The sequence below is a fragment of the Amphiprion ocellaris genome, chromosome 3 (assembly GCF_022539595.1).
Source record: "Amphiprion ocellaris isolate individual 3 ecotype Okinawa chromosome 3, ASM2253959v1, whole genome shotgun sequence".
NCBI lineage: Eukaryota > Metazoa > Chordata > Actinopteri > Pomacentridae > Amphiprion > Amphiprion ocellaris.
Window position 1 is genome coordinate 6863140 of NC_072768.1, and position 16470 is coordinate 6879609.

At 40.7% G+C, this 16470-nt stretch overlaps 1 protein-coding gene across 1 annotated transcript; it reads left to right on the plus strand.

Moving 5' to 3' along the window:
- Positions 1 to 594: 594 nt before the first annotated feature.
- LOC111578075 (immunoglobulin superfamily member 22) lies at positions 595 to 15179 on the plus strand. The gene is given in 26 exon segments (XM_055009176.1): positions 595 to 618; positions 1114 to 1285; positions 1475 to 1586; positions 2019 to 2050; positions 2327 to 2463; positions 3356 to 3455; positions 3587 to 3623; positions 3773 to 3781; positions 3959 to 4127; positions 4409 to 4522; positions 4634 to 4796; positions 5154 to 5266; positions 5514 to 5676; positions 6400 to 6684; positions 6798 to 6922; positions 7711 to 7852; positions 9488 to 9695; positions 9787 to 9875; positions 9963 to 10370; positions 11069 to 11380; positions 11472 to 11560; positions 11664 to 11851; positions 12632 to 12939; positions 13034 to 13182; positions 13607 to 13787; positions 14202 to 15179. Coding segments are annotated over 26 exon segments (3897 nt in total). The 3' UTR covers positions 14270 to 15179.
- The last annotated feature ends 1291 nt before the right edge of the window (positions 15180 to 16470 follow it).

Consider the following 16470-nt stretch of genomic DNA (forward strand, 5'->3'; position numbering starts at 1 on the left):
GGCAGAGAAGTTAGGCAGGGGAAGGAGATGTTCTTGTGTTCCACTTGGAGTGAGACAGAAACCTGTTCAGCACTTTGTAGCTTCCAGTCACTTGCTACTCGTTTAGACTGTAGAGTTATACCATCAAAGAGTTTGCTGTGTCTGCTTAAAAAAAAAAAAAAAACTTCCTATGGTAGGTATCAAAGCTTACAAGAACTAATTAGCTGTCTAACCCCAACATGTTGCATATTTGCTGCAGGAGGCAAAACTGCACATAAATATGTTTTGGATTTACATTTCCCACCACTCATCCTGTGGTTAATTGTTTCTTCCTTGGGCTTGTATAGTCAGATTTATATGCTAAACCCGGGCTGAGAGAACAGTTTGTCTTCTTGCACTGGCTCAGGCATGATCTTGCATACACAATTTCTTTTACAATACACACGTTTCATGTTTATTATGACAAAAACCATAGATGGACCTTGATGTTTGCTTATACTTAGTATTTAACAATTTTAAAGTGTCAAAATATGTTAAAAATATTCCTCCTTAAGCTACTGTTGATATCTATACATTATTGCACACATGCAGAAAGACAGAAATGTGGGACTGGGCATGGGGGAGAAATCCAGATTCAAAGTAAGAGAGGAAGAGCACAGTTCATCTGTGGTACAAACACAACGCTTTATCTCACACAGCAGGTGTGTGGATTACCTTTTTAATTGCATCTTTGTGTGAGACTGGCAAAGGCAAAGACTGCAGTCGTCACTGGGGGGATGATAGAGCAAGGAAAGGGCAGGGGACGAGCCGAGGGAAGGGGGGTGAGTTTCAATCATTTCCTGGCGCGTGCTTCTGGCAACACCAACCCAATTACTACAGGGAAGACGTGTGCTCAAGACATGCACATGCACGCAAACGCTCAAGCAGGCCCTCACACACACAAAGGTACGAAACACAAGCATATGAGCTGCATAGCTGTGTGAGTTGGATCGTCCTCTGGTTCCTCTTATTGACTTGAGGCGATGTAACAGGACTAAAAGATGCTTTGCATAATGAGACTCAGTAGAATTAGGATTTATATAAGTATTGTCTGCTTTTTGTAAATCTATCATCTCTGTTTGTGTCTGTAAGCAGCCAGGTTCAGATCTTAACATCATCATTATGGCAGCCGAGCTTCTCCAGGTCGCTGGAGGCAGAATGGAGCAGCATATGTCAGAGATGCAGATGTCTTCTTCCACCTTGACCTCGTCCATGAGCTCCAGCAAGTTCAGAAAAGTGGTTCAGAGCTTGTCGAAGACCACAGACGGTAGGAACAATCCATCAACATGATCTTCTCCCCTTTAGACCTTCTTTTTATTGTCAGGTCATGATGGATCATGTGTTAGAGTAGCCTTCACAATAAGTCAAAGTAACTGCTGGACAGAAAATTCTCTGTCAGCTGTGAGAGTTTACATGTTTGCGCCTGATTCTGATGTTGTTACTGTGAATGCACCAGAGCACTCCGGTGTGGAGCATAAAACCTCAGCTGCAGTGGAGTCCTTCAGCCAGGTTCAGAAACCCCCCGATATTCCAGATTTTGAGGAGAAGCTACGCCCCATCACAGCCAGGTGAGGCCAACTGGCACCTTGAAATTTTCCCGAAATGCCCTTTGCATCCCCTAATATCTCTCCTCACATTGAATTCTAAACAACTGTGCGCCCCTGAGACCGTATGCAAGCTCATTTTAGATTCTCGCCCATAGTTTGTCTAGAAACTCTGCATGACACAAACTGAAACTCCACCGGGAAACAAAAAGTTTGCTGCATTGTGTAAACTTTGGTGTGTTTTTCTCCCTGGGTGAAGTGCACTGTGAGTCTACTCTGATCAAAGTCCTGACAAAGACCTCACAAAACACAGAGATGCTGTGATAGAGTTTTTTGTGGTGCTCGTCACCTCCATGGAAGAAAGCCTTTGCTGCTTCTGCTGAATACTAGTGCCTCTTCTGCATAAACTGTAGGTGTTTGAACCTGATTCACCCTGGTTCTACCTGTGAATTATAGATTAAGAGACTTGTGGAAGATAGCCTGTCACAGTATGCAGAATACTGCAGAGAAGCCATACCATTAGCATTCACAGAATGACCCTACACTCAGTGGTCTCAAAAGGAAAACAGGAGAAGGTGAGAGAGAAAGAATTGATCTGATGTGCATTAAGCATTCATTCTCTTCCCTCCAGTATGATTTAATGATGTATTTATTAAAAAATAATTTACAATGTAGAGAAAAAGACGATTGACAGAAGTTATTCTTGCAATTATTTTCAGGCAATTAAGAAGCATTAATTTGATCTGTCTTTTTGTTATTTGTAGGTAACAAGGCAGTGTTTAAGATAAAGGTGACAGGGAATCCTCAGCCCAGTGTTAGCTGGGAGCAGGACAACGGAAGCCCACTGCCTGATGCCACTACATCTTTCTATGACAACATTACCAATCAACATATACTTAAGGTCTGACACTATAACTACACATTCCATAGCTTTTCTAATGTATTAAATTGCCAGTTTGGGCTTATTTTAACAACTCCAAGCCTGTGATTAAAGAAAACAACAATCATGATACTATATACTACATACTTTTCAACTGTAAATTAATGTTAAACTCATATTTCATTTGTAAAATATCCTTGTTTTTGTTGCAATTGAGCCACATTTATTTTATTTCTGTCACTAAATAAATACATCTTATCTTTGCATGTATCTGTGCACTCTCATTGCTTCACTGACAGCTTTGTTATCCATCACATCTATGCACAGATGTCATTCATTCATCCAAATGTAGCACGTGATTTGAGCAGGAAGTGTGACTCCCCTTGCATTTAAAGCTAAATGCATTCACCGAGATACAGCATGCAGTCAGAATGCATGGCTTTTAAAAGCGAATGTGCCTGTCAGAGACACTTAGAGTGCTGTGGTGCTGTATGGTCCATCATTAAGCCGAAGGACTCTGCCTTCTTGGGGCTGTCGGCTGAGACGGCACACCATGCATCATGAGGAAAAGTAGATAGAAAGAAAAAAACTCCCTCTGATCCTTTTATCTATAACCACTCTGGAGTGGATTTAGCGCTTTCTCTGTACCAGCCGGGGAGCTTAAGTGAAGCTTAAATAGCTATTATAAAGCAATTAACTTGTGGGTGCTGACATATGCATCTCCCCTTGCCATCTGTTTCTCTGGTGAGGGATGACTGTTAAGTTCCAATGCTAAATGGTTACTGGTGTTCTTAGAATTGCACTGCCTCCTACTGCTTACAATAAGTATTGCAGTGAGGTCTAAAATGACCCTACTAAGAGGTGTCAATAAGCCATTTTTCCTATACTCTGTAATGCACTTTCTCCACATCAGTTTAAAAACCTGAGCCTGGAGGATGCGGATGTCTACAAGTGCATTGCCTCCAACAAGCATGGAGAAGCCACCTTCTCTGTTTCCCTCACCGTTACAGAAAGTAAGTCTCACCACTTCATTTTACACATGTATATCGTGTAAACATTTCCTAGACGTGATAGTTTTTTTAGAATTTACAGCTTGGTTTACATACTGTGCCTCAGGTAGAAGTTGTTCTCTCTTTGTTTCCAGATCCGGCGATGGACTTCAAAAAGATGCTGAAGAAACGGTAGGAACACAAGCTTGTTGTCTAATACTAGCTGGTGTGACACTCCCAGAACCTGTCAAGGTGCGATGGAGCTCTCTCTGATCCACCCCCAGAACTTTTTTTTGCATGCATGCATGCATCCAGAAATATCTACGGGATGAGATCTGAAGAGCTCCGCTGTGTATCAGAGTTGCCGCTGGGACGGAAGAAAATACTTTTGAGCTGCCATCACATATATGCATAGCTCACACTATCAGTCATACATGCACAGAAGCCTTGCATAAACCTGTGTAAGTGCATGTAAACACACATGCACGCAGTGTTTCCTATCTGAGATCTTTCTCCTTTTGCAGCAGTGTGGAGAAGAAAGAGGAGAAGAAGCCACCTACAGAGGAGGAGATGTTAAAGATCCTGGCTGGAGCTGACAGGAAGGACTACGAGAGGATCTGTGCCGAGTACGGCTTCACCAACTTCAGAGGCATCCTCAAGAAGCTGAAGGAGATGAAGAAGAAAGCGGAGGTGGAGGTGGGCCTGTCATACAGAGAGCTTGTTCACATGTCACAGGATCACATAAACAAGAGAAGGTTTGGGCTGTGATATGAAAAACAGCTTAAAATAGAGCATGATGGAAAAGAAAAAAGTTTACACAGTCACACAGCACAGTCATGGCAGCCAAGCTATGTTGCCTAGCAACAATAAAGTCAACTAATATGAAGAAGAGAAAAGTCTTTGCCGTGTCATATGTCATGTTTGTGGTTTGTTTAAAAATCTGTGAATAATTATTTGAGCTTTTAATGTTTTCTCAGATGGTGCGTGTGCTGAAGCCTCTGGAAGACATCAGTGTCAGAGCTGACAGCAACGTCGTCTTTGACACCATCCTGGAACTGAAGGATCCAAACATCAGGATGCACTGGTTCCTGGTAAAAACTGAGCTGTTGGCTCTGGGTCAAAGTTTGCTTATATACAGATGTTTCTGTGCCATAAACTACATAAAGTTCCTCCCTCATCTGTGCATTTTATTCTCCATTCAGGGTGCAGAGCTGCTGAGAATCCAGTACTCTCAAGGGAAATACGAAGTGAAACAGATGGGAACCAAACACATGTTATGCATCTCTAGTGTGGGCCTCAGTGACATGGGCACCTACAGTCTGCAGGTTGGAGACAAGAGACTGTCAGCCCAGCTTAACGTCATAGGTAAGTGAAGAATGGGACTCCTGACTCCTTCCTTCTGCTCATAATTCAGATGTCAGTGTCATCGCTGACTGCATTTGCATATTCAGTGTCACTTTTACGCTCTTTCTACCTTTCCATTTGCATCCTTTGACACTTGCAGCATGTGGTGTCTTGTCAGTGTGGTGATTTGGTGTTGTTAGATTGTTTAACAGACAATTTCCTCAACTTATCAAACACATATCAGAGCGAAGATTGCCAGACGTCTTGTTGTTGGCATGGAATCCATGTCAATGAGGTTTTTACATGATTTAATCTATGCACTTCAGATTACATGAATGCATGAATGCCCTTCTGTCTTCTGTCACATCCCTTATTCAGATGAACCTCTTAAATTCTTGTCTGACTTCAAGCCGAAGAAAGTGACGGAGCGACAGACTGCTGCGTTTGAGGTCCGTCTTTCCAAGAAGACAGATGCACCTCTCGTCTGGAAGGTTAGTAAGTGGCTCAGAAAGACGGATTTAAAGATTTAGCTACACTTGTACACAATCATATTATATCCCATTTAAGATGAAACTGGAGTATCTTCTTCAGGAGCGTTTCTTGAAATTCTTGGTATTCCAGTTATGTCAATAAAAACAACACATAAATGACAACATTTGAGGTGAATATCAGGAAAACACAAGGTTAAAAAAAAGTCATATGAATATAGTTTTCCCAGAAGTGTCTGTGTTTTTGCAGGTAAAAGGAAAGGAAGTAAAAAGAGACGAAAAGTTTGATGTGTCTCTGTCTGAAGATGGTCTGACCTACACCTTGAAGATTAAAGATGTGAAAGTCAGTGACACCGGAGATTACACCATCAGCATCAGAGACCTCACCGCCACAGTGCCTCTCTTCATTGAACGTACGGACCAGTTTCATGGGCTTCAGTCTCATAAAAAACTTTTTATGTCTGCTTTTCTTTTTTTAAAACTTTTTATGATGTTTTGTTTTCCCCAAAAGGGCTGTTCTGGTGGAGCAAGTATTTCTAGGGAAACAAACCTTCTGACTGCAGCTGAGCAGCTACTCCCTTTTTTCCTGCCTCCCCTGAGATTAGAGCCTTCGTTCCTCTATAGCTATGCTAAACAGCATCATCTTCGCTATCTTCCAAATGAAGACGTATGGGTAGCATAATAAATCCTCCCTTCTAGTGCTGAGTTGAAAGTAATCCAACCAAATCCCTTCTCACAACAAGCTCATTTATTACGGCTCTGTCTAACAAGATGCTTACTTGCCCAAGGTGCAAGATGGGGCATGTAAATATCTTCACAAGGACATGTGGCTGTCCTCTGGGGCTGCACGAACAGAAGCATAGTAATTGAGGTTGTGTTAATTATAGTTATTCATGAGTACACTCTATCTTTCTTGTTTTTTAACTATAATTCTGTGACGAAGGTCTGCTGTGTGTGTAGCCATTGAATATAAAGAGCAAACCTATTAAGTGGGTACGCAATTAAATTCTGCTCATATCTCGGCCCTGTGATCATGTTTTATTCCGTTTTATGCATGGGCTTGTAGTAGAGAAATGACCAAAAAGTGAAGCTTGCTGGTGAAGTTGACTCCAAAGTCACTCTCTGCTTTAATGCAGGGATTCCCATCAAGTTCACCAGCAGCTTGAAGAATGTCCGTGTGCAGGAGAGAGGCAACGCTCGCCTGGAGTGTGAGATGAGCTCCAAGGACGTGCACCTTCGCTGGCTGACGGATGGGCGTGATATCACAGGAGATCATCGCTACGTCTTCATGCGGGAGGGAAAGAGGGCAGAGGTCATCCTGGAGGACTGTCACCTGGCAGATGAAGGACAATACTCTGTAATCTGCACTCAGGACAATGATGAACAGCAATACGTCACTTCTGCTAATCTCACTGTAGATGGTAATAATTTCTGTCTGTTTCAATTTTTATCCATATCAGCCAACTTCTCATGCAATGCAACACAGCTGAATGCTCATTAACACCCTAATTAAGCTCTTTTTCTTTGCTGTCAGAGCGCTTTGCCTCAGTGAAGAGTGGTATGTCGGATGCTCAGTGTGCCACAGGCTCTCCTGCAGAGCTGTGTGTCGTCCTTGATGATGTGAAGGTGGATGGAGTTTGGCTGAAGGATGGAGTGGAGGTAAAAGATAATATGAGACTAGGGGGCAAAAACTGTTGTTCGACTTCAAATGAGCATCTGTAAATGTGGCCAAACTTCACCATCTCACCTAAATGTCAAGCAAACACTTGGTAGGATATTGTAGAGTTGCAATGACTCATGTCCAAACAGACAAATGAAAACCTCAAATGTTTGCACAGATTTTTGGTTGTTTTTAATGGTCCTAATATTTCATATTTATTTTTATTATAGAAATTGATTTTAAAAGATGCTATCCTCTTTTGCCTGTTTTAGTATTTTAAACAATTTTGTTTTTATTTTATTAATAGGTCTTTACAAGTTTTAGTTTATTAGCTCTATATTATATTTTAATGAGAAGTCTTTGCTGCCTATCTGATAATATGTACAGCACTTAGGTTTTAGTTTTACTCCCTGACCTTTCCTCGGTCACCACACAGAGGGTAACTTAGTTGATTAGTCTGAAATTTCATCAGCTATTAAAGGGATTACCTTGGATCACCTTGAATATTTACCTGCAAAGCTAATAGCATTCCCATGAACCTCAGCTGTACTTTGGGTTCAGCTCTAATTAGCGAGCATTAGCATGAAAACATGCTAAACTAATTAGCGGACGTGTCTCACTGCAGCATCACAGAGCTGCTGGTATGACTGTAGGCTCATTTTAATCAAACATTTCCACCGAATATATCAGTCAACTTCTATTACCCACTCACACCTCTAAATTTAATCATTTATTTTTCACTTACAAAGGAAGTGTCATGTTTTGTCCTTGGCGTTACATTTGACAGATCTCTCAGCTGAGCGGGGTTCAGGTGGGGAAACAAGGAGCCATCCACAAACTCATCTTTTCTGGTGTGACTGAGTCTCACGAGGGCAAGTACACCTTCAGAGCCAAAGGAGCAGAGAGTGAGGCTGTGCTCAGCATTGCAGGTCAGTCTGAGTGTTAGATAGCTGGATATGTGGTGTAGAAGCCTTCCTGTATTAACAAGCTGCTGCCACACTGAAACGCCAGGGAAACATTTAAATCCAGGCAGCTTTATGGTTCAATATATAACTGTGGGACTGTTTGTAACATAGTTGACAGGTATCATAGTTGACATTTTTGCTGTTTTCAAGCCTAAAATCAACATGGCCGCCTATAACCAAATACATGGCATTTTTACAGAAAGACTCTACTAAATATTATATATACAATTGAGTAAATTGAAATTGAAAGTTATTTCTACAGATATTGTAGTAAACCTGTTGACATGCCATAAATCCACACTTGACTCACACACTAGTTTATATTAAATAACTCAGAAAGCCTTGGAGTCTGGCCAGTCTTTTCTTCAGGAGGAAATGACATCATGTGGAGCAGTTTTTGGAATTAACACACTTCCTTGAGAAGTGTTTTTGGAATGGGTAACACAGATACAGTTAGTTATTTTCCATATAAAATTTGATATATTGCCAAAAAACAAATATCTGTCATGATTATCTCTACTTAATAAAAAGAACACAATCAAAACAGTTTTTGGATAAGCTCATTTTATTATTGTTTAGCTAATTATAAGGTGGTTGTTATTAAATTGGGACGGTTATTTAGTTGACATTTTAGTTATATCCAGTCATTTTTTAGTGATCCATAATTTAAAAAAAACATAGAATTTATAAAGACATGCTCATAATGAATGTACTGTGCTCTCTACGTGTTATATACAGCTTGTATGTCAACGCAGTTAAACAGCCAGCCAAACTCGGTTTTCACGAGCCAGGAAGCGAGCGCCTTGCTCCTTTATTCACATGTCATGGATGACAGGTGAAAACTTGTGAGTGAAACTGCAAATGTACAAACAGAGAAGAGGAAAGTGTATTTTTAGCTTGGTTATAAAGCTGTCAGGTTGATATAAACTGCTAGCAAAGTGCTACCAACAACCACTAAACATCAGACTAATGAATGAATGCTATGCTAACATGCTACGTAACTTATCATGTAACGCCATTGATATGCTGATGTGCTCATTCACATGCTAACATAGTCGGACATTAGCTTAACACATTTCTGAGATCAAAACGGACTAAACCACAATAAATGCGTTTCTACAAATAAACAACAGCCAAATGAAGTATTTCATAGTAATCCTCAACACTAAACAATGAAAAAACTTACAGCCATTGCTTTCGCGGGTGTAGGAAAAAACGTAACAGGAGGAACGCCATCTCCATGTGTCTGCTTCTCTCTCCCATAATGCAAAGCGCATCCTTTTTAACTTTTCAGAATAAAATACCGATGGACTAGTTTTAACTTGCTTTTTAAACTGTATATTATTTAATCATAAATGATGAACTGTTATCTGCGGGCAGAATAATGAACATAAAAAACTTTTTTTTTTTACTTTTAGTAAAATTGTATGCAAGATATATCCCCTGGACTTCAAAAGTCCCTCAATTATATATTGATCCTTTATTCTGTTAGACTTTAGTTTACTGCCCTGTTTGCTGCTGTCTCTTATCTGCTATTAAGAGCTGTTCCCAGAAAATCAATACAAACTCACCCGAGTGTATTTGAACTCTTGCTCCCAGACCCTCCAGAGATTGATCCCTCTGTTCTGGACTTGTTGGGGACCCAACCTGTGACTGTAAAGGCAGGCCAGACAGCCACCATTAAGATCCCCTTCAAGGGCAAACCGCCTCCAAAGGTCACCTGGTGAAAGGACAGAGTGGAGGTGATGGAGGATGAGAGGACGAAGGTGGAGCGGACAGCTGATGGAACCTCGCTGGTGCTGAACAGGTGGACGAGCAGAGATCCTCCTCCCAGATGCTCTAATGAAAATGCAGATTCACATTTCTAAATATTTCCTTTTGCTTTGCTGGTTTACCAGATGTGTGCGAGAAGACAGCTGCGCAATTATGCTCCGTCTAAAGAGTGACTGTGGTACTGCTGTCGCCAACCTGCAGCTCAGTGTGATCGGTGGGTGAAAACACACGTTTAGCAACATATTTGACATATTAAACTTCACTTTTAAATGCTTAAACATTGTTTTCCCGCATTCTCTAGACCATCCAAAGCTTCCTCAGGGGAAAGTTGAGTTTCCTGAGCCGTCAGGAAGATGTATCAGGATGAAGTGGAAGGCTCCTCGTGACAACGGTGGTAAACAGGTGACCAGCTTCATGATTGAAAGGCGTCCAGCAGGTAAGAAGTCCTGGACCAGGGTGGGAGAGGTGGACGGCAGCACCACCGTGTTCAGTGATGGCAAAGTGGAAGAAGGCCAAGCGTACCAGTTTCGCATCAGGGCTGTGAATGCAGAGGGACTGAGTGAGCCTCTGGAGACAGAGGAGGTCCGTGCAGGAGAGCCCATAGGTGAAAGATCATTCAAACTGCAGATTATCATCATCAGTGCTGACATGAATATCATACATCTAGGTACAAATGCCAGAAAGCTTAAAAGACATGTGAGGTTCGACAGTTGAGGGATGTATGATAATAACAGTAATCATAACTTTATTTATATAGCAGCTTTTTAAAAAAATGAGTTTACAAAGTGCTTTAGAGACAGGTGAAGAAAATGGAAAACACTCAGGAAGACCATAAATAACAGACAGCCAGTCAGGACAAACAGAGAAAAAAAAGGTGAACACGTAAAAAATCTACATTATGATCAACTGACTAATACTCTGCTGGTCTCCTTTATGCTGCTAAAACTCCTCTGACCCAGTGGACTCAGGACCTCTGGGTTGTCTTGCGGCACCGGGATGGTGGCAGTGGATTCTGTGGGTCCTATGGGTTGCAGGGTGGGACCTACCTAGATCATACTAATCCTGGTACATCCCACAGATGCTCAACAAGATTTGGATCTGGGGAGTGTGGAACCCTAGCGAACAGTTTAGCTTTGACATGTTCTCCGAGCCACTCCTGAGCAGTTTTTGCGGTGTGTTGGGGGTGGCAACTGGCATCAAGGACTGCTGTTGTCAAGGGGAATGGGGATGTGGATGCTTAGGTGGGTGGTACATGTCAAACATCCACATGAATGTTGGGACTTAAGGTTTCCCAGCAGAACGTAGTATTATTAGAAGATGATGGATGGTCTTCACTTCACCTGTCAGTGGTCATAATGTTGTGGCTGATCAGTGTACAAACTAGTCATCGTAACTATAACATCTGACTTTCCAACCCTGTAGAAGCTCCTGGTCTGGTGAGAAACCTCTGTGTGTCTGATTCCACAAACTCCTCCATTTCACTGAAGTGGACTCCTCCAGAGCAAGGAGACGAGCCCTCAGGTTACATCCTGGAGCTCCGGCCTGAAGGAATGAAAGAGTGGATGAAAGCCACTAAGATCCCCATCAGTGGTGCTGCCTTCACGGTGGCAAGACTGCAGGAACGGATGAAGTATTACTTTCATATCTGGGCTGTTAATGAAGGAGGGGTGGGAGAGCCTGTGGAGCTGTCGGAGGGTGTCTTGGCCATGCCTCCACCTGGTAATACAACCACATTCTTTTGGAGCTATGTCTTCTTTTTTTCAGTATTTCTTTGAATTTCTGTTCATTTGTCTGTTTTCTGCCTAAACAGCTGTACCCAGGTTTGATCTCCAGGGAAAGCTGAAAAACTATATGGTTATCCGAGCTGGAACAAAACTTTGCCTTAACCTCGGCTTCACTGTAAGACTCTATCAGTCAAGTAAACTGGTTAATATTTAAATGATTGTGCGTTCTAATCAAGGAATATGCAGCATAAAACTGTCACCCATCTTCACCCTCGCAGGCTTCACCTCCTCCTGTGCTGACCTGGTACAGGGACAACATTCTCACTACAGGGAAAGAGGTCATCACAAAGGGCAAGAACCACTCCCAGTTCCTAATTTCTTCCTCTCGATGAGCTGACTCAGGCATCTACTGTGTTCACCTGAAGAATGACTGTGGAGAGGCTTATTATGATGTCAATGTCAGGGTTACAGCTACGGAGGCTTGATGCCTCTCATAAAATTTTCCTTTTGTTTTACTTTAATCCAAAATACACCATCTGTCAGAAACAGAAACTGTAAAAACTAAAAATATTACAGATTTTCAATTTTCCAACAGTCCTCGAATGCATCATGTGTGATGAGCCGTTCTGCTAAAAAATTAAATACCTAATCTAAGCTTGCAAATGGGATATAAAAAAAATTTGAAGATTTGCCAAAAATAAATTGTTTGCACCAAACAGATGCTGTCACTAACAAAAAAAAATCTGCTTTTAACATCACAAGTGAGGAGCTAGAATGGACTCCACTGTGGAAAAAAGCCACATGAAAAAAGTCAGTTTTTTTAAAAGTATTGGTAACACCTTGGCCACTTGGAAAAATTTTGTACATGTTGATTTTGTTTTTGTCTTTGTTACATAAATAATCAAAGAAATTCAACTTCTGTTTTTTCTTTTCCTATGATTTGGCATTATATTTGTGTCGTGCTGCACAGAATTAATTTTGAGTCAATTGTACCTCTAGTTATGGTTGTGTTGTTTCCATAGAGTTGCAGGACTTTATATTGCAGTGAAAAAATAATCTCACAGTAAGTAAAAAATTAACAAGAGCAGAAAACACCCCAAAGCTGCTTGACGTTCAGAGGGTTGAATGGTTACTTGCTGTATTTTCTGTAGCTGCTTTCATGGCTGTATTGAAACTTCCAGATTCCAGTAAAGATAGGAAATTCAAAGTCATTGTCATTTCTTCTCCTAATCCTCATCCCTCTGTCCTCAGACTTTCCTCGACCTCCAAAGAACCTCCTCCTGGAAGAGGAGGTCCCGGGTACGGTGACTCTGCAGTGGGATCACACTCCAGACCTGGCTGACGACGATGATGGAGCTCATTATGTCATCCTCAAACGAGACACAAGCACTGCCTCCTGGTTCACTGTGGCCGAGTCTGTCTTCAGCAGCAAGTACACTGTGACTGGACTTCTTCCAGGGAGAAAATACTACTTCAGGGTCATTGCACAGAACTCCATCGGTGACAGCGATCCCTTAGACTCAAAGGAACCCTTCATCATTGCCAAGGAGAAAAGTAAGAGCAGAGACTCAGTCTTACTAGTGACATGCATATAAAGTGACTAGTGTTGCTCATTTTCTTGTGTCTCTTGTACATATGTGTGTTCAAGAGTGCATCAGTAGCCTTCGGGTGAAGGAATATGCATCACCACCACGTCAGGTGAAGCCTACTTTCCTGCTGCCGCTGAAGGACCATGCTGTTTGTAGAGGACGTGACTGCACCATGAGCTGTGCCTATCAGGGACTACCAACACCACAGGTTCAAAAGACTGCAGATGTTAATCTGTGCAGTTGATTATATCAACCACCTATTCCCCCAATGCAGGGGCGTCAAACTCATTTTAGTTCAGGGGCCACGTACAGCCCAGTTTGAGCTCAAGCGGGCCAGACCAGTAAAATCCCAGCGATAAATAACGATAACTTTAAATATTCACCTTTGTTTTAGTGCAAATAAGTGGATTCTGAAAATGTTCACATTTAATGAACTATCTTTTTACAAAACATTATGAACATATTTTAACATGATGTATACTATCTATTGATGTTTCTGTTGCACTGCAGTCACTGATCGAGAAACGAAATTTCGTTCTCTTGTGTATGAAAATGCACAGTGAAAATGACAATAAAAATCTTTCATCTTTGACTTTAACTTAATGTAAAAAAAAAAAAAAACTCCTCTGCAGGCCTGCTGGTTTAAAGGGGAATCCAAGATCTCTGACTTCCCTCGGTTCTGGCACAGCACAGCCAGTGGAGTGTGTACGCTGGTCATCCCCACATGTGGAGCCACAGATGGAGGAGAATACACTCTGGTGCTGGAGAACCCTCCTGGCACAGCCAAGTGCTCCTGCAAACTGGTCATATATGGTAGGTTTGGACAAAGGAGTGTGTGAGTGGAATGATTTTGTAATTAAAATTAGAGTGTATTGTACTTTTGTAATCCCTGCTTCACGTCCCCACCTTCCTGAGATCTTTCTGCATGGAGTTTGCATGTTCTCCCTGTGCATATGTGGGTTTTCTCTGGGTACTCCAGCTTCCTCCTACAGTCCAACAACATGCTGAGGTTAACTGGTAATTCCAAATTGTCCATAGGTGTGACTGTTTGTTCGTATATGTAGCTCTGTGATAGACTGGCGACCTGTCCAGGCATCTCCTGCCTTCACCTTAAGTCAGCTGGGACAGACTCCAGCGCCCTGTGATCCTAATGAGGATTAAGGAGTGTATAGACAATGGATGAATGGATGTACTTTTGTAATTCTTTTCTCTCTATATGTCTTCCAGATAAGGATGACAAGGGTCTGCTGGAGAGCCTGACCAATCAGGGAAACAAAGAGAAGCTTATTTTGTAAAACGTCTGCAAGAACTGCAGATGAGTCACTCCTTTCATGCCTCAGTTAATGTTGCCACTTGAAATAATTTAGGCGCTCGATCCTTGATTTTCTTTGATTTCTGCTTGTATTAGTTAAAAAATGTGTTCTTCACCTCATCCTTGCTTGTACTGTTGTTTTCTCAGCTCTGGTAATACATCAAATGAACACAAGAGGTCAGACACGCTGCCATTCTTGTGTCTTGCTTCAGGAGCAGATTAATGTTTGGTGTGTTGGGCAGATTGTTTCTCATTAGTCGGCTCATTCAGCCAGAGATTGTCCTCTCTAAGTCACAAATGCTTTTCTCTATAAAGAAATGTGAATTTCATTTGTTTCTTTTTCTCCTGGATTTCCACTTCTTCCCAAATAACTCGCTTCACAAGACCTGCTGCAGACCACATGCCTTATAGAGTGTAAAAAAGATTAAACGCCAGACTTATTTGCTGTAACAGTGCACAGCTCACCGCATCCACACAGCAAATAGTCTGAGGATGGTTTCCTGCCAATCATGCAACAAGTCAAAACCGAAATCTCATGTGTTTGAATCCAGCTTTACACTGTGGCTGATTTAAAAACAAGCCACAAAAAGTCAATCTCACACAGACACAGGAATTTTTAACTCTCCATAACATGCAGTGAGCCGCAACTGCAGTAAGAAGGACTCATGATCCTACTTTCCTGGTGTTTTTTGAGTACGACTAAATTTGGAACTGATGGATAAAACCATGAAATTTCCCCAGTTGTTTACTTACAATGAGGCAATTGTTTTTTGTGCTGCAAGCTGCCTTAAATGTTGTTTACTTGTGCAAATTACTGATTATCTAAATATGGAATTTGCATACATTTGCAGAACAGAAATCTAAAAAAAATGAATAAAGCCAGCTTCAAAGTATTTTTTTCATTGTGCTGAGATATTAATATCAAAGCTATTTATTGAGTGAATTATGGTATGTCCTTTTATCTCTCTATTATTCATAAAATACTGTCATCAGCCAGAAAAAATAAATAAAAACTAAGAATAAAATGTTCTATAAATCAGACAATGACCGTACTGTGAAAGCCTTCTGTATATAGATTGGAATCAAACTAGGAGGTTTGGTGAAAGAAAACTAATTTTATGAAAATGGTCATTAAGAGTTTGCATTGTAACAGCTCGATTTTATTATTATTATTATTATTATTATTATTATTATTATTATTATTATTATTATTATTATTATTATTATTATTATTATTATTATTATTATTATTATTATTATCATTTTCAAACCACTATTCCTTACTAACTTGCTAACTGACAGGTATGATCATGAAAGTTGAAGTTAGATTTAGCTAAATACTTTTTGTAACACAAGTTGTCTGAAATTTTGTGTTCAAACATGCAAAGTAGATGATACCTAATTAAAAATGTGCTCATTTACAACAAATAGATAAACAGTAAAAAATTGTTGTAAAATAAAAGTAAAAAGATGTTAGAAAAGGAAAATATTCCAAAATGTAAAACTGGATGAAAAGAAAAGAATATTTTTGCTTGTACTGTCCCTGTAAAGTCCTTATCATCTAAATAGACCGATTTTAGGTACAAGAAAGAAAGATATGAGACCTTAAAAGGACAGTGTTGAATATTTGCATGCAAACCCTTTGAAATCTCAGACAGCTGAGACTCACAGTCACAAATAGACACCGCTGCCATCATTTTCACTTCTTGATTTTTTGGGGTTTTCTCCTCAGTTTGGTCTCAGCAAGTGACTCACATGTTCAGCTGCACTGAGGTCAGGCGATGGAGTTGATCTCATCATCTCACTGTTAAAACCATTATTATTAGGATGCAGTTCTGCTTTGCTGTATTGAAATTGAGGCACTGATGAATTAAGGATCCAACTCTAATCATCCAGGGTGCTTTGAATACAGTTTTATTTGATTCTTTGAACTTTAAAGTCCACTCTAACCACACTGTGATGCATTTAACCCTCAAGTGACCAAGCTATTTTAGCGAATGAAATGACAGAGTGGGGTCATTTACTCCATGTATTGTAAGACGGATATTCTAAAATATTCTTATGTAATTACTCATGGATTTTAATCATTTTTGATCCAGAGCTAAAGTAAGAACCATAAGAACAATATGACGCACTGTAAGAACACAATAACATTTGTTTAGACAAGCTTTGTTTGCCACTTCT